Here is a 26,706-nt window from a genome sequence, read left to right as displayed (position 1 = left end):
CCCAACTTAGGTTTAACTGAATTGATGTTTGTGCAGGTATGCAGGTTCAACACATTAACATCAAAGTGTTAGATGGTTAAGAAGACGCCCAAAGAGTACCAACCATTAATGGTATTTGATATATCACAGCTATAGAAGCATCATTCATCCATTCCAATAAGAGATTTTCAACAAATCTCGAGTATTATATATTAAACGCCACATAATATGACCAAAATCTCTTCCGAGATTAATGACTTTTTTATTACTTTTATTTTGGTGAATTTTTACATGTGTATTTTCAAAACATAAAACCAATTTTCTTGAAAATGAATTCAATGAATATCCTCAAAATACTTGACAAATATTTTTTCTATTAGTTGCACACGTATTAGTGTGTGCCTTGAATATTAATACATATTATTACATAAAATGTCAATAATGTATATGTAAATTTGTATTAATTCATAATTATAAAAAATATATATTATATATAATTAAGTATTTAATTATGAGTTTAAACCAATCCTGATTTAACTTCAAACCTCGTATAATTGTGTGAGTTGAGTTTGAACTTTTTTAATATGAGCTCGAAAGCCCAAATCCCGAAAATTCATATAACTTGTGAACCGAGTTTGGATTTGCTGAATCTCGACTCAAAAAGCGTGGTTGACACCCCTAGTGATCTCCTTCTCAATCATCTCATATAGCAAGGCAAGAGCTTGATCCTTCATTTTATCCTCGCACAGACCGTTGATGATGGAGTTGTACACACTCACATTAGGTTTACATCTTCCTCCTTTTTCCATGACAACTCAATGGCCTTGCCAGTCTTCCCCCGCCTTACACAGCCCACCTATCATTACTCTATATAACTTCATTGCGTTTGCATAGATTATCACATATCATCTTCTTAAACAAATTTTTTGCTTGTGCAACCCTATTTCATGACATACTCATCAACCAAAACGCCCAAGAAGCAAATATGATAGTACAGGGAAATAGCAGATGAATAATGCTTTCATCCTAGCAATACGGTTCAGCAGGTTACTTATTGAAATGAATAACAGAAGGCAAAGGCCTGGTTTGGACCATCCCATTCTACAATCTCAGAGCATCTTCCAATTTATTGATACCATCAATGAAATTCCGAAACCAAGAATCAAATTTTGGAAAGTTCAAGGAGCAATCATTATCGGTAGGACTAATAGCGGTTGTGGTTGCAGCAGAGTGGAAAACCAACGGGGGCCTTGGGGACGGAAATGCAAGAGGAGTAGAAAAAGTAGTACGTGATGCTGCTGCTTCTGTTTTAAAATACGTGGGAATAGAAGAAACTACAAAAGAGAAAGATGATCTTCTTCTTCTTATCGCCATCATCATCTTCTCTGAACTTGCAATGACGTGTCTGTTTTCGTATTTGAGGTTTTTTCTCTTTTGCTCGGTTAGCATATGACATTCCGTTTGGTTAGCAATGAAGTCCTTTAGGAAGTATGATGAAGATTGTAGACCTTCCTTTTCTTTTTTTTTTGACGGGAAATATTAATCACACGCTACTTTTTATTAATTGCACTCCCGTCATTTATTTTATAAATTTATCATATAGCCCAATAAATAAAAATCATATGATACCATTGGTAATGAAAATGTGATTAACAAAAAAAAGAGAGTGTAATTAACATTTCCATTTATTGACGCATATCATTAATTCAATAGATACTACAAGTACATTTTTCTCTGTGTTATGTTACTATCATCAAAAGATATGTAAGATGATAAACTCCAAATCATTCATGAGATAAAATAGTTTGTCTTACTCTTTGATATTTGTGCAATACTTTTGATTCGACGCATAGTATTTATCACATGATTGTTGCAATTTAGTGCTATAATTCATTATTCATAAAACTTCCAGAAAGTACAAAAATTAGTCTCAAGAAGCACATTTAAGTTTTTATTTCGATGGAAAATAGTATCCAAAAGTTTTAAGTAACAACTTTTGAACAATAATTAAATTTGCTTTTAGAGGAAATTCAAATTTGGAAAGGAAAAGATTACTTTGACCATTTCAACATTTTAATTAGGACTTTAATTGTTTCATCATAATGATAAGGACCCATTATATACTCTAAAGTAGTTTAAAAAAAAAAAGCAATGTAACAAAAAAGTGAAAAAAGAAATTAGAGGGAAAAATACGGAATAGTGGTATTCTAATGAATAATTATTTGTTATTTGGTCAAATATATTTGACCGTTTTAGAATAACGCAATATTGTATGGATAATCGATTTCGTGAGAATACTAAGTAGGATTCCTGTTTGGATTATACATTCTGTACTTGCAACTATTATTTTATTTTAGTTCACCACTATAATTTGTCACATTGCCTTCTCATAAAATCTCAACCTCATTTAGCTAGCAGTTAGGCTAAGTGCATTTAAATTCCCACTGCCTAAATACTATGTAGTTTTAGAATAACGCAACCTCATTTAGTAGTCGATTTCGTGAGAATACTATGTAAGATCCCCGTTTGGATTGTACATTCTGTACTTGCAACTATTATTTTATTTTAGTTCACCACCATAATTTGTCACACCACCTTTTTATAAAATTTCAACCTCACTTAGCTAGCAGTTATGCTAAGTGCATTGAAATTCCCACTGCCTAAATAGTTATTAAAAAAAGGGAATTCAATTCTCACGACTTGAGTACATTCAATACAAAGAAGTGGTCACTCGCTGGCACACCAAGCCTAGACCAATTAGGCATACCCATACATGATGGAAACAAGTAAAGTAGTGACATTTAAAATGCAACTGCACTGAATATATTAACCTTATTCGCATCACACTAAAATTAAAACACAGCAGTCACAAATTTCATCCTACTACTTTCGCCTCGCACTCTGATAGGCATTCCACATTCCATTTGCCATTTTATACCATTCATTGACCTTTTCTTAGGAGGCAGTTTGGGGTTGATTTTCTGGTATTGGTGGGACCCCATCTTCTTCCTCGACCTCCATCTCTTGTTCATGATCGTTAAAATGTCATCCTCCGACAATTCATTTCGTATAAAATTGTGTAGAGTGCAGCAGACTATGACCAAATTTATTTGTGTACTCATATAAAAATTGGGTACAAGACCGCATAAGATGGTCAATCTCCTTTTTAGCACCCAAAAGCATCTCTCAATTACGTTTTGAAGCGATAAATACTAACTATTGAAAAGTTGCTATGGGGAGGAAAACCCACGTCAGCCCTATGCAAGTTATTGAGGTGTTTCAAGATACGATGCTAGAAATTCAAGAATGTTTCTATATGTTGAGTCCACCAAGTAGTATTTTCCTGTGAACACAAGTATTGTAGGGCCAGAAAAAAAGCACAATTACTTTAGACCTCATTTACTCACATACTGCATTTGCACAGGATATTGAGAAAAAAATCAAGTACACCTGGTGGAGGATTGAAATATGTGTAGGTCCTGTTAGTACTCCATCCAAGACACGTGCATTGTGGCTACTCCCTTCCCAACTAACATAAATATATGAAAATTGCATATCAAAATCACAAATGACTAATACATTTTGAATTACTTGCTCATACCTATTCATGTATGCCACTTGCTCTCCAAGTGAATGATGTGTTGGAACGTGCGTACCTTCTATTGCACATATATCGTTCTATAAATTTGATATACGAGTTAGTTGTTAAGTATATAATTGCATATGTGTGCGGGTACACCTAAAATATATTCTTGCTCTATCCGATAGTAATATTGTATATTATTTGTATAAATTATTGTAAAATTAAACTACCATAAACCACTCGACAAATCTCCTATCTGTGTAAATTTTTGGATGAACCTCGTTCTAATGTATTAGATGAATGAGATGTTTCCCTAACTCATAAAATCCCCAAAGCACCTCATGAATGTTCCTGCATATAGTCTCCGGGGAATGATGGAATCACTCTACAAGGCAACACATATGATGATTGTGATTTAACATAACTAAGGTCATGTACACTGTTTCTTCTGTGAGAATTCTTTTTTTGAAGATTTTGCAGGACATATTCCCCGCTCATAAGAATGTCACATAAGCGCATAAAAAGAATCCACTGTGATCCTAAGTTCTCGAGTACTCTTGCTAGATGGCTGTGTATCACTTCTTGCACATAATTTCTTCCTTGTAGCATGCTATTTCTACACGGTAGCAGCAATATATATCCGACAACTCATTCAACCAAAAGGTTGAATAGTATAACCATTGCCATCCGAAGAAAAATCGCATGGCCCAACATTGATTGATAAACTAGGTGTGGAGTTTGGGAGTTTAGGATAGAAAAGAAAAAAAGGGAAAGCTTAAATTATGAGAGAAGAGAAGAGAAAAGAAGAGATTGTTATGTTGTTTGGGAGTTTTGAGAATTAGTGGAATGATTTTGTATATGGAAGTCATTAATATTTGTTCAAAGCATTTTTAAGGACAAAATAGGCATTTTAGAAAAATTAATAAGCTTTCTCCAAACTTTCTCTCCATTTCCTTCTAATTTGGGAGGAAACATTTTGGTCACTATTCATCCTCCCATTTCCTTTCTTTTCTTTTCTACTTAAAACTACCAAACAAAGTAAAATTAGGCTTTCTCTTCTATCCCTTTCTCTTCCGTTCAAATCATCAACTCCCAAAGGCACTCTGAGGGTGATGAAGGAGGGGGAGTAAAAGGGAAGAAAGAGAAAGACTTAAGAACAAGATTTTTATGATTTGTGAAAAATCTGTACAATGGTCAGAAAACATGTATTGTCTCTTAACTGATTTGGATAAAAAGTTGAGGTGAATTATTTGGGTCAACAAAAGTCAATTTTTCAAAAGTTTTTCCTGCTCTGAAATTACAAAAATGGATACTACTTAGCCAAACAAAGTAATTCGACCCGATCCAGGACCCGAATGCAACTATAGTTGTTCACTTTCCCGCTCTTTCATCAAGTTCCAATTTCAAAACACTCCCACTTCCAGATTAGCAAATCCCTTTCTCACAAATTCCTCTTTTTGAATTCAATCCTCCAAAACCCTAGAAAAATTTACCAGAATTTTACCCAAAAATTAGTACAACTATTTCCTCTTTCCATATATGGCTCCGCCTTTCATTTTCCCCCAAACCCTCCTTTCCTTGGAGGAGGAAGAAGAAGATGAAAATTCCTCAGATTACACTCGCCTCTCTGTCCGAAACCCCATTTCCATCTCTTCTTTTCAACCCTCTGAACTCGAAGAATTCGTAAAAGGTTAGTTTTTATTCATTCTCTAACCTTGAATTTCGGTTTTACAATAAAAATTTGCCCTTTGTTGGTTAATTCATTCCAATCTGACTTCGATTTCACTGCAATTTCCAAAAATGCAACGACTTTACAGGGCTTTCCTTCGATTTGTCGGATAAGGAGTTGTTCTGCATTGAAGAGCAAGAAATTTTTGACAGGGTATATTCGTTGGTGAAGGGTTTTGGTTGTCTTACTCCAGCGTGCAAGCTGAATTTGGTTGAGTCTTTGAGGTCTAATCTTAGCGTTTTGCTCCCCAATGTGGATTTGCTCACTCGGGCGTCTTTGAGTGGGACCAGAAGAAATGCTAATGGCGATGTTAATGAGGGTGATGGTGATGGCGAGGTTGTTCACGAGGAAAATGACGATGGGGTGGCTGTGGATCGAGTAGCTTCACATAGGAATGCGTTTAAGATTTACACTTTTTTCCTTGTACAGATTGTGCTCATTGAGGAAGAAAATTCTGCTTCTGCGGCGAACACCTCTAAAACGGTACAATTCATAGCTCGCTCCCATTAAGGGGTATTTTTTCCCCCTTTTTTCAGTATCTTACCTCCTACATGCCTAGAGCTTATTAGTTAGTTAACATCTTAATTTGCAGCAGGTCTTTTTCATCTTTATTCAGTTAATTTGTTAATACTCATCAAATGATAATTATTATACCTTTACGTGGGGGGTAATTTTTGCTTATGGTCTCATGTGGGTCATGAGTTCATTTTTTTGCTGTTTGGTGCGGAGTGTTAAAGGATTAGTAAGAATGGAACTGTTGACTTGTCAATGCGAACCATGATAAAGATGTAACTGTTTTTATTGCAAATTGTGTAAGATGTAAGTGAATTTATGTGCAAATTTAAGTATTTGTCATACAATAGCGGCTTTAGGTTTTAGGGGATCTGGTTAACTGTTGAATGCTTCTTGTGCGTTGAAACTTAGCAGCTGCAACTACGATGATTAGCTCCTGCAATCATTTCTCCTGTGTCTATATATGTCCACCTGCTGTCCATGGCTTTTCTAGGAGCTTTGAAGGATCTTACCTCCAGTTGTTTGGTTTAGGTGGCAGCAAGTGGAAGGAAGAGATTACCTGTGCATGCATGGAATTGGGAACCCCAGAGAGGGAGGATACTGACTTTAATTGCTAATTCCTTGGAAATCAATCTCTCATTGCTCTTTGGGTCATCAGATCCTGATGAAAATTACCTGTCTTTTATCGTGAAGTAAGTTGAAGAATCAATATACTATAACTTAAGTGAAATATGTGTTTGTTAAGGTACTAATGCTAATCTGACTTTGCTTGACGTCATTGTTTAGAAATGCGTTCTCAATGTTTGAGAATGCAATGCTGTTGAAGGATACAGATACAAAGGATGCCATATGTCGAATGGTTGGCACATGTGCTACTAAATATCACTATCTTGCTCAGTCATGTGCTTCAATCTTGCACCTGATACACAAATATGATTTTGTTGTTACCCACTTGGCCAACGCTGTTGCCGGGGCTGAAAAGAAATACTCTGATGGAAGCCTTGCTACTTCCCTAGTTAGAGAGATTGGAAGAACAAATCCAAAAGACTACGTGAAGGACACAGTTGGAGCTGAAAATGTTGGACGTTTTCTTATAGAGCTTGCTGATCGGTTGCCGAAATTGATTTCCACCAACATTGGATTGTTAGTTCCACATTTTGGTGGAGAGTCATACAAAATAAGGAATGCTCTTGTTGGGGTACTGGGGAAGTTGGTCGCAAAAGCTTTTAATGATGTTGAAGGTGAAGTGAGTTCAAAATCCATCCGTCTCCGAACTAAGCAGGCAATGCTGGAAATCTTGTTGGAACGCTGTCGGGATGTCTCAGCTTATACTAGGAGTCGTGTGCTCCAGGTTTGGGCAGAGTTATGTGAAGAGCATTCGGTTTCAATTGGTTTATGGAATGAGGTTGCTGCGGTAGCTGCTGGAAGATTAGAGGATAAAAGTGCAATTGTTAGAAAATCGGCTCTTAATTTGCTTATCATAATGTTGCAGCACAATCCTTTTGGTCCGCAACTTCGAGCAGCTTCTTTTGAAGCAACCTTGGAGCAATACAAGAAGAGATTAAATGAACTGGGACCAAAGCCTGCAACAGAGGATGTAAGGGATGAGGTATCTTCGAATCCTGATTCCTGTAATGGAGATGGTGAGGTCCATGATGAAGATACAGGAACTGTGATCAAAGAACAAGATGACAGTTTGCCTGATAGCTACTTGCCTGAAGAGGTAGATGGAATTGACCAGATGGATAACTCCGTGCCAGATGTTGGGAATCTTGAGCAAACAAGAACATTAGTTGCATCACTGGAGGCAGGGTTGAGGTTTTCCAAATGTGTGTCTGCCACCATGCCAATTCTTGTCCAATTAATGGCTTCATCTTCTGCAAGTGATGTTGAAAATAGTATTCTATTACTGATGAGGTGCAAACAGTTCCACATTGATGGTTCAGAAGCATGCCTTCGCAAGATGTTGCCTTTGGTAATGCTTTATTGTTTAACTTTCAGTTCATACATGATAATTGCTTTTAAGTTTTTATCCATAATTGCTTTTCATCAGTTATACTGAATATACAGTTTAACCTATTTATTCTGGATTTTGCACAGGTGTTTTCCCAGGACAAAGCTATTTATGATGCAGTTGAGAATGCTTTCATCACAATTTATGTAAGGAAGAACCCTGTTGAAACTGCAAAGAATCTTCTTAACCTAGCCATAGACTCAAATATTGGAGATCTTGCAGCATTAGAGTCTGTTGTTGGGGCATTGGTTTGCAAAGGTGACATAACTGATAGCTCGGTATGTTTTACTTTATCCTGACCATTTGCAAAGTAGAGTTAAAAGAAAAAGAATTGGCTTGACTTAGGAAAATGATTTCTACTATACGTTGATTTAGTTAATCAAGTACTGGGATTGGTATATGGTTGCATAATGTAACTATTATTATGCGAATTTTGTAGTTTTTCAGGGTAGTGCCTTTTCATTTCGCAATTCCATGTGTTTTAAGATGGTGTATATCTGGAATATGAAAAGCTTCTCAGGGTTGCCCCAGTTTCAAGTTCTTTGTTTATTACTGCATTTAGATATAATTGAGAAGCTACAAGACAAAAGCTAAGGACAATATTTCACATTTGTCATCTACATCCATTTTCATGTCATCTTGTAGAGATTGTATTTTGAAAATGCTTGCTGACTTGCCTTAGCATGGTACAAGAGATTCACGTCTCAAATAAATAGTTCAAGCTATGTCAAAGTTTCATACACCAAATTGCAATATTTCTTTTGGTTAATGTCTTTTGAGGACAATGCATTTTTCGGTCTTTTTATTTTATCCCTCAAAACACATTGTGTTTAGTGTGATAGTGGTCTTATTTCTTTTTCCCTTGTAACCTGGTTAAATCAATTTCCCATCAGAATGAGAGCTTTTTGAACAGTGAGTACGACAAAAATGTAACAAGCTAAAATGCAATATATTAAAGAAGAACCCACTGACCAACAGATATTGACATCTGCAAATTTAATTCCGAATATGTTCCAGCATCATAATTGAGAATGCAATCATTTGGTTTGAAGCTCATACCTTTAGATTTTGCAACAGAAGTGTTAATTGTGCAGTCCTGTGAAGTGGGAACCACCCAAGGTCTATTGCTCTAGTTTATCATTGACCTGGAATTTATACTTGCTCTAATGAATAATGTTTGCTGGTTGGAGATACAGGTGTAAAAGTCAGATTTCAAGTATTATCATGTGGCAATATTGTTTCAAGTTTTCCACTTTCAACCTTTGAAATGGTTTGATAATTTTTTTCGTACATTACAGATTTTCTTAGGATATTATTCTGCACTTGATTGATGAAGTTGAGTCACAATTCAAAGCCCAGACCCTGCTAATACATTGATGAGATCTGGACATTTATACCGCTAGTAGACTCCTAAATTTAAGTCGATACTAACTTTTGCACTCATTAAAGAAACTAATTCCGATGCATTCCATTTAACAGTTATCAGCACTTTGGGATTTTTTCTGTTTCAATATCAATGGAACCACTGCAGAGCAAAGTCGTGGTGCTTTGTCTGTCCTGTGCATGGCAGCAAAATTGGCGACTGGGGTTCTTAGCTCTCACTTACAGGATATTGTTGATATCGGGTTTGGTAGATGGGCAAAGGCGGACCCTTTGTTAGCTAGGACAGCATGTGTTGCACTTCAGAGGTTGTCTGAGGAGGACAAGAAAAGATTGTTATCTACTAATGGCAGCCGGGTATTTGGTATTTTAGAAAGTTTAATTACTGGGTTTTGGCTTCCAGAAAACATATGGTATGCAGCTGCTGATAGAGCGATAGCTACTATTTATTCAATTCATCCAACCCCAGAGATATTAGCTTCATCTCTTGTTAAGAAGTCTCTTAGTTCTGTTTTTGGTTGTTTTGGAGGAGATGAGTTGCAAAATGAAGTAAGCAATGGCAGCAAGAGTACCATTACTACAGTTCATGTAACTAAACTTAGTAGATTTCTGTTTGTGGCAAGTCATGTTGCAATGAATCAATTAGTTTACATTGAATCTTGTGTCCGGAAAGTTCAGAAAGGGAAAGCAAAGAGAGAGAAAATGGCCGATGCAGCTGATGCGAGTCTGGAAGCAAAGAAGGTGAAGGAATTGGGTGATAATTTTTTTATTCTTACATTTTGTATCTAATATGTAACTTTATCTGTCCCATTTTTGTGTTGCAGGATAACAGCATCAATGCAGAGTTAGGTCTTGCTGCATCTGAGGATGCCATACTTGATACACTTTCAAATAAATCTGAGAAAGAAATTGTTTCTGGTGGTTCTTCTGAAAAGAACTTGATTGGTTATTGCGGATCATTCATTTCAAAACTCTGTAGAAATATTGCTTTGATACATAAGGTTCTTTCCTAATTTCTTTTAATGTTAGATCTGTTCTGAAGTTCTACAGTGTCTCTGTAGAGATGAATATGTTCCACTTGGACTTTAGTCATTGTGCATTTCAGTAACTTGTCAATTACGATGCTTGGCAGAAATATGCACCTACATGGTCGTCCAACTAGTCATTCTTGCAACTGAAATAAAATTTGGTTTTAAAAATTAGGATGATAAATGCTAGTTTTTAGTCTCAAGGTAGAATAAAAGTTCGTTTATTTGATTTTCTTGTCTAGTTGTTTTCATAGAATGTCATCAGATATTATAGAATTAAAATCATTTTTGTGAGTTTTTAAATAAAAAATTGAGAACCATTAGTTTCCTCTAGTTGCTTACATTCCTTATTTCACTTTGACTTTGAGAATTTTTACTTTTAATGACAGTAAATTGTGACTAGCTCAGCTGACAGTATGTCATCTTGGTTGTTTCTTGACCTTCTGTGTTCTCTCTCACCCCTTTTCAAGATTCTGTCTATCAGAGTTTGTCTCATGTCTGACATGGCTTTTTTTTTTTTAATCATTTCTAGCATCCTGAACTTCAGGCATCTGGAATGCTTGCTTTATGTCGATTGATGATAATTGATGCTGACTTCTGGTAAATTTTATTTGTTTGTTATTTTTTTGCCTATTTCTTTGCTTGTAATTAGGTTGGAGAAAACAATTTGTCTATAACTCACTTGTGTAATTTCATAGTGAAGCAAATCTCCAACTTCTCTTCACCGTTGTGGAGAGTGCACAATCAGAAACTGTTCGCTCAAACTGCACTGTCGCTCTTGGAGATTTGGCTGTTCGTTTTCCCAATCTATTAGAGCCATGGACAGAGAAAATGTATGCACGGCTCAGAGATCCATCAGTCTCCGTTAGGAAGAATGCTGTACTTGTTCTTTCTCATCTGATTTTGAATGACATGATGAAGGTTTGAGAGATACTAGACCATGAATCCATGTTCTTTAGATTGATATATAAATTTCTCTGGTTGATTATTCACCACCTTGGGTAGGTCAAAGGCTACATTAATGAAATGGCAATATGTCTTGAAGATGAAGATGAACGGATATCAAATCTAGTGAAGCTTTTCTTTCATGAGTTATCCAAGAAAGGTACAATCTGAAAGAAAAACTAATTTTTTGTTAGCATTCTTATCATGTGGGCTTCTGTTTTATGTAAGCATATGAGAAATGGAATGATATTTTTGAATTCTGTTGGCAGGGACAAATCCTATATACAATCTGCTTCCAGATATACTTGGCAAATTGTCCAGTCAGAATTTGACTAGAGAATCTTTCTGCAACATCATGCAGTTTCTGATTGGTTCCATCAAGAGGGTATCTATTCTTCAGCTTAGTTTGGTCTTATTGTTAGTATCTGTTTTGGATCTTATTTAAATGCATGCATTCAACTTTCCTTAGGACAAGCAAATGGAGTCTCTTGTTGAAAAGCTTTGCCATAGGATTAGTGGTGTCACAGGTATGACAGTTGGCATCTTTAGCACTTTCTAACCTTAACCTCTGCTTATTGGTTTCTCATTCCATATATGATCTTGCATGTTCCACTGTCTCTTGTGTTTAAAGCTAGAAAAAGTAGGAATATATAAATATAATGCTGAAAATAGTTGAAGTTGTCCTTAAGTTCATAAAAGGACCATAAATTTTGGATGATTGATAAGCACTTCTTTATTCATATTTGCTATTTCATTTCATCCTGGTTCTAATTTAAACATTGTGATGGCCAATCCCTTGACGGGGCTCAAGAAAGCCATGAATTTAACATATTTCTTCTGGTGAACATTAAGCTGCAAATAGTTGAAAGAGGAATTTTCATTTTAAATCTCTACCAAGTCGGTGAAGTAGTTTTACTGTTGATATGGAATTAGTCAATTCTTTTTTAAGTTCCCACCTCTTATTCGAACATTTTTTAGTAGCTTGAAAATGAATTGAATTTTTTATTCAAAGGTTGAATACAACAAAGCTGCTGCTTCATAATTCTTTACATTGCCTTTAAAACTTTTAAATTAGGTAGGATTGAGTGGTCTAAATGACATGATAAACTTGCTCTCTTCCTAAGATGCATTTTCTTCTCTGATGCCACCACCATTTACCACAGTTGGAAAATTGCCATTATATCCAGATAAATTCAACCATGGACTTCTTCCTTCTTCACATTTCTTTTCATGGTACCATGATGACAACTGATTTCTTTCTTACAGATATTACGCAATGGGAATATATTTCTTATTGCCTCTCTCAGCTAGCTTTCACTGATAAGAGCATGAGAAAGCTTATGGAGTCATTCAAGTCTTATGAGCATGCCTTATCCAATGACTCTGTGATGGATCACTTTAGAAGCATTATTAACAAGGTAACTGAAATTGGTTTTCATCCTTATGTTTCTTCACAGATGCTTGTGCATGGTGTGTGGGTATGCTATAAGTTTTGATGAATATGTATATTATTTTTCTTTCTGACTATCTATTTCTGTCATACTGTTACCACTTAATTGAAAGATAATGAACATTAAACTTAGTGCTCTTTTCTGTTTTCTTTTCTTGTTTGTGATATTCACAGGGAAAGAAGTTTGCCAAACCAGAACTCAAGTCGTACATTGAGGAATTTGAGGACAAGATTAACAAGTTGCACATTGAAAAGAAGGATCAAGAACTTACTACTCAGAATGCCCGAGCCCATAAACAGAAGGTTGAAAATATGGGAATCTTAGTGGTACCCAAGAAAGAAGGAGAAGAAAGCGGAGAATCTGCAACTACTGAAGGTAAGTAAAAGCATACATATGCAAGAACTAACACTTCTCTGTATGTTGTTTCTTTTTACACATATGTTTGCTATTGCTGAACCTGCGATCTTTTGCACGAGTCAAGTAGATTGTTGTAATGATGTCTGAGGTAGCATTAGCTCCTTATTTATCCAGTTAATCATAGATTTTCTTCCAGTTCTTATCTTTCTTATCTTGGTTATGGTTACTGAGTTCTTCCTCTCAATACTCCATAAAGTTACTAGTTTTTGGATTATATTAGGTTTTCTTTCTTATCTTGGTTATGGTTACTGAGTTCTTCCTCTCAATACTCCATAAAGTTACTAGTTTTTGGGTACATGGTTGTAATGATGTCTGAGGTAGAATTAGCTTATTATTTATCCAGTTAGTTGTAGGTATCATCAGAGTTTCTTCCAGTTCTCTGATTATATTAGGTTTTCTTTTTTAGCCAAGGTTTAGTTATGGTGACTGAGTTCTTCCTCCCAATACTCTAAAGTTACTAGTTTTTCGGTGTTTTGCTTTTACCTGTGTTGACTCTGGGACTTCATGATCCAGCAGAAGGCACCTCTTGTCAGCTGTCAGCTTTCAGCTTGTAGCTGAGATGAATATAAAAACTCATGGGTTGCACAGCTTAATATAAATATAAAACTGAACATGACTGTGTGGTTGGCTTCATATATGCTTGCTGATAAACAACCTACATGCTTTTTACCAAAGGAAGAGGGGGACATTGGAGTAATAAGGTTTTGTGACCTTTTGACCATGACTGTGTGGTTGGCTGAGAACCTTAGAGGTATTGTAGTCCTTTATGGTGGGGGAGGTTACTTAATTCCTCACGGAAGGATAAACAAGGAATGAGGTGGTACTGCAGTCCAAATCTTTCTGCCAGCTTAGACTTGGATTTTCGTGCACTTTACTTTTCTCTGTATAAAATAGTCTTCTTTTCTGAGTGGAAAGTTGTTTAGCCATCTACCAAAAACTTGAATCATCGAAGACTTTCTTCTATTCTAAGTCTTACCTATCTCTTACCTCTTTTGGACTATCATACATGTTTGACACTACTTGTGCAATCAATTTAGGTACTTAATATGAGATAGAGGAAGTAGCAGTTGGTATATTTTAGATAGTTGTTGAAAGGATGGAGTGCTGCATTTGTCAGGTCACTGAGAAGAGTGTTTTTGTAGGGGAACACGGTGCTGATTCATCCTTTCCTTTCAGCTTGCTCCTAAGTATGACAGCGTGCCTACTGCTGACCTTCACCAATGAAATGGACAGAATTCTTTCTACTTTTTAGTCTGTGCATTGAGGATAAAGGGCTTTGGCTTTCATTGGTTCATTGCTAAATTCAAGGAAACAAAAGTCCTACCTATGAGAGATGGTCTTATAATCATAGGAACTTGTGGAATTCAGGCGTGCCTGACATTAAGTTCACTTAATCATTTATGATGCTGTGTGTTGCTGCAATATACATAAACCAATATGTTAAACATGAGGTTTAACGATTGGGGTTCAACAGGAGGTTGGCAGCACTATCATTTTGCTTTTTTATATAGAAAAAGAAACACTACTTTCCTTTTGTCATTTGCTTTGAGATCTTAAACTGATCTCTAGTTTTATGATGATAGTATAATTGTTACACCTTAACTGTAGGCATTGGTTGGGTTTCTGTCTTTTAGAATTTTCATTGTCACTATTGATTTGCTACATCACCATCTTAATGCTTTTGATTGTGATTGCAAATGTTTAACTTCCACTCACAGATGGTGAAGTCACTGACCCATCAACCGAATTTTCGCATTCATATTCAAAATTTGTCAAGTCAAATGGAAATTCTTCTAGTGAGATGACACAGATGGAAAGGGAAGAGGATGAAGTTCAGTCACCCTACAGAAATCCAAGAGGTTGGAAGTGCCCCGGACTCTTTCAAACTATAGATCTCACAGCACTTGAAATAATTTTACACTGCAATTTACAGGTGCCACTAAATCCAGGTCCAAGAAAAGCAGCATAAAAAGTCGAATTGTTGATAGTCATGCGTCCACGAGAAGAAATATCAAGTCAAAGAGGAGGTATGTGCTGCTGTATACTTCTTCCTCCATCAACAGAAATGCCATGTTTGTGTGACCCTCTTCACATTCGCTGCTTGACTATGAAAACAAGTATTCAAACTTGTAGCATGTTTGTGTCTCATTTGTTTTGTCAATGCTACTGTACTCTTAAGTCACATCTAAAACAGAAGTTCCAATGTCCTGTTCGTAACAAGACTGCAGTAGTACATGATGTTGCAGCCATAGTAAATGTTTTTCTTTTTGGTTGATTTGGATAGTTAAAGTTGGCCTTAATATGTGAGAAAAAGCCAGACAATTTCATTGGTTCTGAGCTTCAGAAAAGATTGGAAGCCACCATTGTAAATTTGCAGTAGTAATATAAATTGTATCAGTCCTCTTGCTCCCGTTGGATAATCAGACTTCTTCCCCTGTATACATATATAGGATAACTGAACATCTTTCTTAGAAGCCAGGCTGTTTGGGGTGGGAAAAGAATAGGAATGTTATTCCACTATATGGCTGGGGGTAGCTAATTCAATCTGTTAAGCTGTACTAGAGGTATGCGAGACTCAGAGTAGATTGTTCTTAGCTCAATGAACTGCTGGTTGAACTTGATCTGTTGTGCATTGCATGGCCTTTAGGCACATCGTTGGCTGGACATATGTCCAAGGATAGAAGTTTCAATTTACTCCCATCTTATCAACGAATCTTAAGAAATTTGTCTATCGTATGAATTTCTTCTTACACCTTTTTAACTTAGTGGAATTATTATCGTCTGGCCAATGACAATAGGTTCAACCAAGCTACTATTCACATGTAAAAAGTTTTTTTATTTTTGAAAGTTACCATTCCCATGAAGAGAAATCATACTTTGCATTGGCATTACCACTGCATATTAATGGATCTAATCAAACTATATCGAGTTTTACACTGTTGTTGAGGTGGCCTTGGGACGGAAGGAATACTTCCATATATGGGCATGTCCGCTGAGTGAATAGAACTCTCCTCTGCGCATTCATGTCCCATGTCCCATGTCCCTTTTGGCATTTTCACTGTTGCCATTATATTACCTCTCAGTGGCATATGGCACACAAAAAACATTCATTTCGAGAGATTATTAGTTTATGCACCTCTGGCCTCGAAGAACTTACAGAGTGTTCGTTTATGCAGGTAGCCAAATCACAAATATTCAGATTGATTGCGCATTTTTTGTTCTTAGGTAGTTGACAGCAAGTATGCTTGTATATAAGGTGTTGTAATCTCCCAATTATCATATGTTCAGCAAGTTCTATCCCGGAACTTTCTTTTTGTTTCCTCCTGGGTGGCAATTCTTTTGCTTTCATCTGCATGTATACGGATCATAATGTTCTATAAGAATTTCTGCTTTCTGGTTGCATATTGACTTCGTTCCATATTATTGACTGCACATCCATCAGTGTTCAACTTAAGGCGACTAGTACGAATTCTTTCCTGTTTAGATTGCTATTTTTAGGATTTTTTGGACTAGTACGAATTCTTTTCGGTTGGATTGTTATTTTTAGGAGTTTTTATACAAAAATGTACTGTAACAATTTGATTTACGTGAGGTAAAAAGATGATTGAGAAATATATTCATAAAAGACGTACAGAAAATTGCAATTCAAGCAATCTCAGACTCTTTCATGGACAAAAAAGTCTTGCCTTTAACTTGTACTTGTGTATGAGATGCCTGATATAATAATTGTGTCTTGCCAGTGTGATTCATCCTCGAAAGAAAGAAAACCTATAATGTTTTCTTCTTTTTAGGTGAAATCATATTCAATGATCTTATTTTTATTTTACGTGTTTCATCCCTATTCAAGCTTAGAAAAATTTCTGCGGAGGATCTCAATTTTGGAGATCCGTGAAATGTTGACTTGTTAGTTGTTACTTGAGTCAAAGTGGAATTCATTGAAAGGAAGGTAATTTTTATCTTTTTAAAAAAGAGGCCTTATAATAAGTAATGAAACATTTTATTCAAGAGGAAAGAGTCCATGTAAAATAAATGTCACATGCCAAAAGAGATGATTTTTGCCAAGTTAACTAAATGTTGAATTTCTTTTACACATAAAGACACACATGCCAATATATGGGTTAATCACAAGAAGTCCCCTAAAATTTGGTCTATTTTGCAGTTTATTCCTTGACGTTTTATTTTTCTCACTTTATACCATTGACTGGTAGTCAAAATAAACATTTAGTAACGGTGCTGACAGTTAACATTACAAAGACAATGTTATTCCTAAAAAAATAATGAATAGACATAAATGTCTATAGGGTTAAGTTGGATATAGCACATATTTTTCTTCCTTTGCACAAAGTTTCAGATTTATTCATTTGAAACAATTACGTGCATAACGATTAGTCTATTGTAAAAATCAAAACTTATAATTTGAAATTTTGTTTTTTAAACTATTTTTCTAAAACGTACAAAAAAATTAATCTATTATAAAAATCATACCTTATAATTTGAATATTTAAGAAATCTCTTTCTGAGATTTTTCGTTGTCTAGAATCTTTTTAAGGGTGCTATTTTATCACTTCCACAAATTTTTTTTTTGGATCGACTTTTCCATATGGCGTGATGAACAACATTTAAGGAAAGTGCAAGGAAATGAATTTGAAGAAACTTGGGACATTTTTTTCTATTTTAGTTGCAAATGTCATGGATGAAGGAGAGAAATTTTTTTGATGTGATAAATGCTCAAAACAAACTAGAGAACTTTTTGGGATCACTTCTTTATAAAACATGAAGAGTGTTGTTGTTTTTTTTTTTTTCCAGAAATTTTAACGATTAAAATTGGGGTAGTTTTGTCAATTATAATATTTTAATGGTCCATTTGCTAAGGTGAACTGACGGAGAGATCAAGTGAGAAAAATAAAATATTAAAGGGTAAACTACAAAACACGTCAACATCGGATTCGGGGTGGGAACGGTCATCAGTCCGACCGTTCCCAAGTGGTCTCCTCACAAGCAGAAAGGAAAGGCGAGAAATGAACCACGTCAACAGCCTTCCTCAAACCTCCAAAACGACGTTGTTTCAATAAGTGAGGGAAAAAAATATATAGAAAAGGTGTCGACCGTAACGGACCGTCAGCACTAATGGCAAGCAAAGTCCCACCCAAAATGAAAGTTCAAAAATGAAGAGCCGCACTTAAACTCCCTCCCGAAGGAAGCAGTTGTCGAAATTCACAACTTCAAAAAATAGTGGATCATTTTTTCGAGAGGAGAAACTGACAGAGAAAACTAGGAGACAGGCAACAAAGTACGACATTGGGAAAAGCTGTGGAACAGCGGCATTGTTGAAGGAAAATCACTGTAAGGAGAAGGAAGAAGTGCTGGTAGAAGGACAATTTTTTTGTGATTGGGATTTAATAAAAGAAGAAGAAAGGTAAACCCAAGTTCCAAAGTGGAGATCGTTGGATCCGGAAGTAGTGAATGACCACAAATCTGTCAGGTAAAACTTGAGGAAACCTAGGATTATATAGTAATGTGTGAAATTTGACAAAAAAGTGAAAAAACCTTACTTGTGGATGTATTTGATATACACTATGATGATTGTATAGAGGGGTATCATGTGAGCATGATTTTGTGTATAGTAATTGATAAGTGCAGCGTGGTAGGAGTATTATGTGTTAGTTTTTTATCGTCAGAACAGGAGAGTGGGAAAGGAGGGGGAAATCTTGCGGCACAACTGTTTGAGAAAATGTGTGCATGGATTTGGGAGTTCGTAGGTGTAAAAAATGAATATAGGTTATAATTACTATATGCTAAGTAGAAAGTACAATGTGTTGAGTGTATGATACACTGCGAAACCAAATAGTCACAAGATAATTCAGTGAAAGATGGGTCATATAGCATGTTTGCTAAAAATTATGTTATGTGGGAAAAAAGTGACATAGAGAAACATTGACACGGTGTGTTAAAGTGTAAAGTATTAACATAAGAAAGTCAAAACATGATGTATGTAGTACATAGTTTAAGGAAAAGGTCTAGAAAATGACAAAGGTTACAGGTGAAGGACAAATTATATGGTATCGTGAAAGTGTTACCTCCCTATATGTGACTTGAGGAGCATTTGAAAAATAGGACCATAAAAGATGAAATGGATTGCATGAAATTTGATGCTAGGAGAGTTGGCATGTAATATAAATACATTAGGAAGAATAACAGACTGTTATGTGTGTCATACTCAGCGTGTAAGAAATGTTACAATGTTTGTTAGCCCAAAATAATGTTGGATAGGTGTTACATGCAGTGGATGAATAGGTACAGAACAAAAATAGATTAGAAATATTAGTCTAAGATTGGTATGTTGTATTTGATATTTCATTGGTGTATGTCTAGTGTATCAGGTGATGTGCATGAACACAATGTTGGATAAGTCTTACATCTTGTGGACTAACATGCACAGAGAAGAAAAGAGTAGAAATGTTAGTGTAAAATTGGTATATTGTATTTTGATCTTCATTAGTGTATGCCTATTCTATTAGTTCACGTGCATGAACACAATGTTGGATAAGTCTTAGATGTTGTTAGACAACTATTACATGGTGTGGATTAATAGGTACAAAACAGAAAGAAAAGAGGAATGGTAGATTGAAATTTGAATGTCGTATTTGGGACTGCCTTGCTGTATGTTTATTGTATTAGTTCTTGTGCATGAACAAAGTGTTGGATAAGTGTTACATGGTGTTGGATAACTGTTACATGGTGTGGATTAGCAGATACCGGCCATAAAGAGAAGAGAATTGTTAGATCGAAATTGGAATGTCATATTTGGAACTGCATTGATGTATGTTAGATTGTATTAGTTCTTGTGCATGAACATAGTGTTGGATAAGTGTTACATGGTGTGGATTAACAAGTACAGAGAAGAAACATAGTAGAAATGTTAGCGTGTAACTGGTATGTCGTATTTGAGATTTTATTGGTATATGTTTATTGTATTCGTTGTTATGCATGAACAGGATGGTACAGATAAGAAGCGAAAGACGAAAAAGAGTTTAGGCGAAAATAAAGGAATAGAAGCAGCGGGAACAAGTGAAGTCAGACAACCAGTTCCACCGTTGAATGCGTGGATGAAGTTTAGGTAATATTAATGTTTATTGAAAATAATAATCATGAGTAGAATACACAGCTAATTGGTTAATATTTAATGTGTGTAGAAAGGAGTATCAAAGCACCGTTCCAGCGAAAGACATTAAGATAACAAAGGTATGCATTAAGAACTAAATAAAGCATTAATGAGGAAAGTCGTGGCGCGGTAAAAGTAAAAAACACAATTAGAAAAGGGTTAATATCAGAAACCTCCCTTGAGGTTTCTTCTAATCACACCTAGCACCCTTCATGTTATCAAATTCACACTTAGCACTCCTGCAATGACAACTTTGGTGTCATTTTTAGCCCCTCTATTTCAAAATGATAGCAAAAAAATGAATTGTAGAATACAGACTTTATTTTTGGTCCACTTGTACCCATAGCCCAAAACGAGTATATTTCCTAGTAGTAAAACAGGTCTAAATCTTGATTTTTAGTATATGTAAATGATTATCTAATAAATAATAGGATACCATCAGGGTTGTAACACAATTACATATCTTCATATACCATGGAGTATGATGATATGTATCGTTTGGAGGGATGCGAGGTAGGAAAGGTTGTTAGATTAATCATCCTTGAATAGTGTAACACGTTTTGAACATTCTATAATTTTATGTAAGTTTCTTGTATATCTTTATAATAGATTACGTCTCTGCTATTAAGTTTTACAAATAATTCACGTACAGTTACACATTATTTAAAAAATGTTACATTGATCCGAACGGAGATAAAAAATGTGAGTATGGATTCTCATAATGGCAGCAATAGTTTCAGAATGTGATTGTTGTTGTAAATAAACTTGCTCTTCTATTTTTGGAAAAATGCGGTCGTATAAATAGCTTTTTTCTGCATCTTAGTCGAATGGAATTTGTAAGTTATTACCATTGCAATTCTCAGTGTCTAGATTATTGCTTGTAGACGGTGTTTTGGAAACATATGGATTGCGATACCCCATTGTGTAGTAGAAATGGCTCGCTTGAGGTATATACTCATGAATTCCCATCATCTTTGAACTACCTTTAGATTGTGTTATTATGTCATTAGGAATTGCAATTTTGGCAATAGCACTATATCCATTGCGAAAAGTTAACATTACTGGAAATGTCATAACTATTTAATATTAGTGAGGGGGATAGGAACAGTTGTTAGATCAATCATCCCTAAATATTGTAACATTTTTTGAACATTTTGTAATTTTGTACAAGCTTCTTGTACATCCTTGCAACAGAAGTGTGATAAGTTGTTAGTATAGATATGGGTCCAGTATGTAATAATCGTATTTGTGTTGATAAGTTTTACAGATAGTTCAATTAGAGTTACACTTTGTACAAAAAATATTACATAATTAAGAACAGTTATCAGCAGTTTCTCAAAAGAATTTTTTGAATTTTTTTTGTCTTTTTTGGTATGCAGTTTTTTTCTTAGTTCTTGTAGTGGAGTATTGGTCTCCGTATACTGCATTGATTATTTTTAAATTATGGCTGTTCAACTTTGATTATGGTATAACATTACTTATCCGAATTTCTTTTTCCTCTGAACGAGTTAAGGTTGTTTGTTGCACGGGATAGATGTTGGTGATTTTTGGATAATTTCTCACTAGTCGATTAGGAGAACCTGTCACATCCTACTGCCGGGGGCGATAGGTGTGATTTCGAAAACTTGGGGGGTGCTAGATATGATTAGAACAAACGTTAGGGGAGGTTTCTGATATTAGTCAGTGTTAGAAAATGCTTAATTACATATAACATGATTCACGAGCTCTTTTCATCCAATGCAGTATAATAAAATGTCCAAAACAGCATATGATAAGTTGAGCGAGGAAGAAGTCCAGAATCGAAAAGAGAACTATCGGAAAGAGAAAAAGAAGTGAGTACAAGAGAGAAATGGCGCGGCTTCGAAAGACTGTACCGTAAAAACAGCAGATTAAGGTAAGAACAAAGCATGGCTATTGAAATAGGTTGTTCGTGATAATCTGTGTATGGCTAACTAGTTTTTTCTGCTTGAACTTGATTATAGAATCCGAAGTACACCATTCGTTGTTCACCAAATCAGATGGTTTGGTTAGCATCGAATATTGATGAAACAAAAAAAATAGCAAATCAGAGATATGGGATTTGGAGAGCTGCTGGAAATAAAGTGTCGCTCCATTCCGAACGGCATAGGAACCTGGTTGGTCGACAATTTTAATCCTACACTAAGTAGCTTTCAGCTACAGAGATGGTGTGCTACCCTTAACAGCAAAAGACATTGGTTTAATCCTTGGAATCCCAAATGATGGCCCCTTACCAGTTGAAGATACTGATAGCAGTGAGGGTGGAGATTGTGGACCAAGTCGCCGAACCAAAAAATGGAAAAAGCTGCCAAAAGAGTTAGTATGCATGAGCGGTGGGGATGAGCTCAAATGACTATTTGTTGCATTTGCTTCTGGATGTCTATTAGTTTCAACTACACAGGTTGAGCATAAAATCCGGCTATGGGGTTGCACGTAGGTGGTTACTGAGGTGCCCTCATTAAACTGAGCAGAGTACGTTAGAAATGTACTATGTAATAGGATATTGAAGTACAGAAGAAAAGCGGAAAGCAGCACCAATATGTTGGGGGTTACATGTTTGTCCTACTGGTAAGTTTAGTTACGTGATATTGAAAGTTAGTAAGTGATCTAAGTAGTAGGGGATGCAACGAAAATAAATTTTAATTAGGCACATGAAGGTTGTTTATGCATAGTACTTGAATTGCAGGTGATATAATTGATGTGTCAGTCTTCAATTGAATTGCAGGTGCATTACCTTGATCGATTGACAATACTGAAGTACAGAGTGGCTCGAGTTACACCAAGAGCAAAGGCATGGACAGATGCTTTAATTTCAGAGTGGGATGCATTGGAGATCGATAATCTTGGAGGTTATGGAAAAGGAAAACTAGTAAGAGTGATAATTTTTTTTTGTTGATGGATTGTAATTTACTAGTTTGTATGTATAGGCCACACATACCATGTACTTATGAAGTGATGATTTGATTTTGTTTTCGTAGATTGGGGCGCATGATGAGGAAGAGGCTGAATCTGGAGCACAGATAAATGAACTACCCCTTGAACTAGTTGAAATAATGATGGACAGCGGGCATCATGATATCGCTGTAAGCTGCCACCACTGTGAAAACTGATACTTCATTATGCGCTATTGTTGCTTAAGTAAAAGTTATATAATTTTGATGATTTGAACAAGCATTTGTTAGCAGCCACACTTACGTAACTTAGGAAAGTAATCTTGTCAAATACAATCATTAAGTCTTGACGTACAACATACAATCATTTTACGTTTGCTATGCTTGACATACAAAATCAGGAAAGTTAGTTGTAAATGGAGTATGGGACAAAGAAGTAGACAGAGATATTTGTTAAGCTTTGTAAAAAGGTGGTAAGATTTTTCAAACGTCGATCACAAATAACACTAGTGTTCAGCTATAATCTAGCTACATTTGAAGCGTAGAACAGCTCGTGGAGCTTTTTTCATATTTTATGATAGAAACGAGAGAGAAAAAAATTCTCGAATATTATTCATGCAAAATACAAAGTTAATGGTATATTTCATGCGATTCGAGTGGCAGATACACCTTAAGTCATTTCATCTATTTGGTGTACATAATTCTTCTTGAAAAATATATCATATGTCACCACTTGAAAGCGAAAAGGCAGATTTGGTGAGGTCCATGTGGAAGTAATACACATCTAGTAACATAATATGAATTGATCTGTTTGGATTAAGTCGAAACGGGCTATTCATTATGATTTGTTAATGTAAAAGCAGGTTGAGCTTTCAAGTGTACAGTATGACAGTGAGTTGCCAAAGAAGGATATTAAAAATTGCAAAAATGCTGTGTTCTCATCCCAGGGCCAAAGCAGCAGCAACAGAGGTCGTTTCAAACGAAAAACAGAAACAGAGGATGTCTGATTCAGAGGAAATACATCTTGATATGAAAAGTGAAGATCATTCGGAATATGAATCGGCAGAAGCAGGAGTACTCCAACGATGATGATGACAGTGTTAGTGAAAAAGAACAAGATGTAGGCGGTAATAATGATGACATTGGGACCCCAACCAGATCAATAGATGAGACTGAACCAACAAATCCGACATTCGATGGGGCAGAAAACGATTGAAAAAGAGCAAAGTGGGAGAACCACTGATGGGAAGGAGGCAGAAAATGTTGGAAACACAAGTGATGGGAAGGACATTTCAGACAGTATGTACAAGTCAAATGATATCCCAACAATCATCCAAGATGACTCACGACTCGTTGAAGCACATAGTGACCATATAACAAGCATTTCAGACCAATATGTTGGGGATGAAGCCGCACAACATATACAACATGATTGCTCAACAGGTTCTATTTGAATTGAGCATCCTTTGGATCAGCCACACACACCGAGAAGGTTGCGGTCTTATAGTCGCAAAAGGAAAGGTTAATGAAAAAAATAGTTGTCAAGAATTTGATGTACAAGTAGTCACAAATTTATTTGATTATATTGTGTCCAGTGCAAACCTTGATACTATTGAGTCTGAATTATGAGCAAGACATTTGAGTTTTGCATATCAAATGAAGAACACTTGGCTGATCAGTTAAACGTTATTGCAATGTGTTGCCCCATTAAATTTTTGTATATCACGCATACCTAATCATTATTCTGTCAGTTTGAACTACATAACATCTCTCTTTTCTGATGTAACTGTATATCTGCAGCAATTGTTGAAAATGAGAATGAGCACAGGCCAACTCGGACAACGAAGAAAAACAGCATGCTACGGTCAGCCGAGTACCTTCTGTCTTCACACGTGACAATCAGCATTTACGACAAAAGGATTGCTGCATTCACGTGGGAGGTAGATAAGAATCCCAAGTAAAGTTCCTATATATTTATAATACGATTATGAGGTTATGATACAGGCACTTAAGGATTTATTGGTGCCACTATTTGTTAATTGCATCTCTCCAGTCTATTCGTAATCAATTCATGAATTTTTATGCTTTCCCAATTGGAATTAAATTTAGGCTAAAATGGTATCAATTTTAACCATAAGGTTGTAAAATTTCTCCCGAGTTAAGTTTCTTGAACATTCTTTTTATAATGAAGAACCAGTATAAGGTAATAAAATTGATGAATATTAAGGAATGGATTGTTTATTAGAACTAGTATTTGTTGGCTGAAGTTGAATGTAACTTTATGATAAAGCATTCACTTTTTGTAGAACATCGTTGCTAATAACTGCCAATTTGAAAAGTAACTCTTTGTCTCACGTAATGGCAGGAAGACACTTATTCAAATGTTCCAACTTTCTCTCACACGAGTTGACATCAGGACTCTTTGTGATGGCATGCATGTCTCGACTCGGGTTACGCATATTTTTTCAGCCCGACAAATAATACATTGTGTTGGTTTTGTAAGGTAAAGCGATAGATTTTGCAAATGGCAGTAACTAAATCAATTCTATTACTGTGCTGTAACTCTACGCACATATTTGCCCGGCTTATAAACTGGAGTGGGGAGAGTAGCACAACCAGTAGAGTCAAACGCTATATTGTCGAGCCTATTGCAGTTGTAAGCATTAAAATTGTTGTTAGATAATGGCTACCATTCAATAAAATATTATCCAAGATATTCGAACAAATGCATGTACCAATCTGTTACCCGAGTCCCTGAAATTCACCCTAAACATCTATATTCCTTTGTACTAATTGTTAACAGGATGACATTTTGAATCTTCAAAAATTCGAATCACAGTCTGATGACATCCTAACTGCTAAGCTTATGAAGTTGTTCAAGATCCGCGGCCCTGATAAAGCGACTGATCCATCTAAGTGTCAGTTGGTATGAACATAACCTTATTGTAACTATTGATGAGTTTGTATATATTGGCAAGTTAATCAACTAGTCTATTATGCTCGTGCTGATGAAATTTTTTTTTATGCGTCAGATTCTTGTTCCTGTGTGCGTAGACAGGTGCTGGTTTGTGTACTCCTTCCATGTCTCACAACGCATAGTTCATCTGCTAGACCCTGACCCACAACAAGCAAAGAGCAAAGATGTTACAGTTCTAAAGCGCTTGGTATGATTATTTATAGGAGTTGTTCATTAATTTTTATCATACAAATAGTTACTTGACTGTGTTTCATGCAGCAACGTGCCCTCGGACTGATAATGACAGCTAAATTTGGGATGGAACTTGACTTTGCAACTTTCAAACTCTTAGTTGCTGATGTACCTCATCAGTCACCTGATCGCATGTAAAATATGGGATCTTTTAATACTTTCTCGATACCTTGCTATTGCAATGCGTACGACTTTGCAACTTTAGTATATTGTCCATATTTCTTAGTCACAATATATTGATCTGAACAGGTTCGATAGTGGAGTTTTCACGATGACCTTTCTTGAACACTGGAGTGGAAGATTGGCTGTGCGAATTACTGAGGTGTCATCATATTCTATAACTATCTGTTTGTCTACTTCTGGCAATAAAATGGTTAATAAATACCTC

At 35.7% G+C, this 26,706-nt stretch overlaps 1 protein-coding gene across 2 annotated transcripts; it reads left to right on the top strand.

Annotated features, from left to right (window-relative positions):
• The first annotated feature begins 5,037 nt into the window (after nucleotides 1-5,037).
• Nucleotides 5,038-16,441, top strand: LOC113773075 (condensin complex subunit 1). Of its 2 annotated transcripts, none has more exons than XR_003468745.1 (17): nucleotides 5,038-5,252; nucleotides 5,380-5,774; nucleotides 6,336-6,496; nucleotides 6,591-7,779; nucleotides 7,905-8,096; nucleotides 9,298-9,939; nucleotides 10,023-10,199; nucleotides 10,759-10,826; nucleotides 10,925-11,147; nucleotides 11,232-11,331; nucleotides 11,441-11,556; nucleotides 11,641-11,698; nucleotides 12,438-12,589; nucleotides 12,796-12,997; nucleotides 14,758-14,898; nucleotides 14,989-15,066; nucleotides 16,216-16,441. XR_003468745.1 is itself a non-coding variant. In XM_027317604.1 (17 exons), the coding sequence occupies exons 1-17, from the start codon at nucleotides 5,102-5,104 to the stop codon at nucleotides 16,217-16,219; spliced, it is 4,065 nt and encodes a 1,354-aa protein (XP_027173405.1). In that variant the 5' UTR covers nucleotides 5,038-5,101; the 3' UTR covers nucleotides 16,220-16,441. The 2 variants fall into 2 exon arrangements, 1 of the variants encoding a protein (XP_027173405.1); XM_027317604.1 differs by having other exon boundaries at nucleotides 14,973-15,066.
• Nucleotides 16,442-26,706: the final 10,265 nt, after the last annotated feature.

The sequence above is a fragment of the Coffea eugenioides genome, chromosome 6 (genome assembly GCF_003713205.1).
Source record: "Coffea eugenioides isolate CCC68of chromosome 6, Ceug_1.0, whole genome shotgun sequence".
Classification (NCBI taxonomy): domain Eukaryota; kingdom Viridiplantae; phylum Streptophyta; class Magnoliopsida; order Gentianales; family Rubiaceae; genus Coffea; species Coffea eugenioides.
This window is presented reverse-complemented; position numbering and strand designations above follow the sequence as displayed.

Excerpts from the sequence above, each read along its gene's own strand:
- LOC113773075 (XM_027317604.1), top strand. The coding sequence starts at position 5,102 with ATGGCTCCGCCTTTCATTTTCCCCCAAACCCTCCTTTCCTTGGAGGAG. Across the intron at positions 7,780-7,904 it reads TTCGCAAGATGTTGCCTTTG|GTGTTTTCCCAGGACAAAGC; the intron begins GTAATGCTTTAT and ends GATTTTGCACAG. Across the intron at positions 11,699-12,437 it reads TAGGATTAGTGGTGTCACAG|ATATTACGCAATGGGAATAT; the intron begins GTATGACAGTTG and ends TCTTTCTTACAG.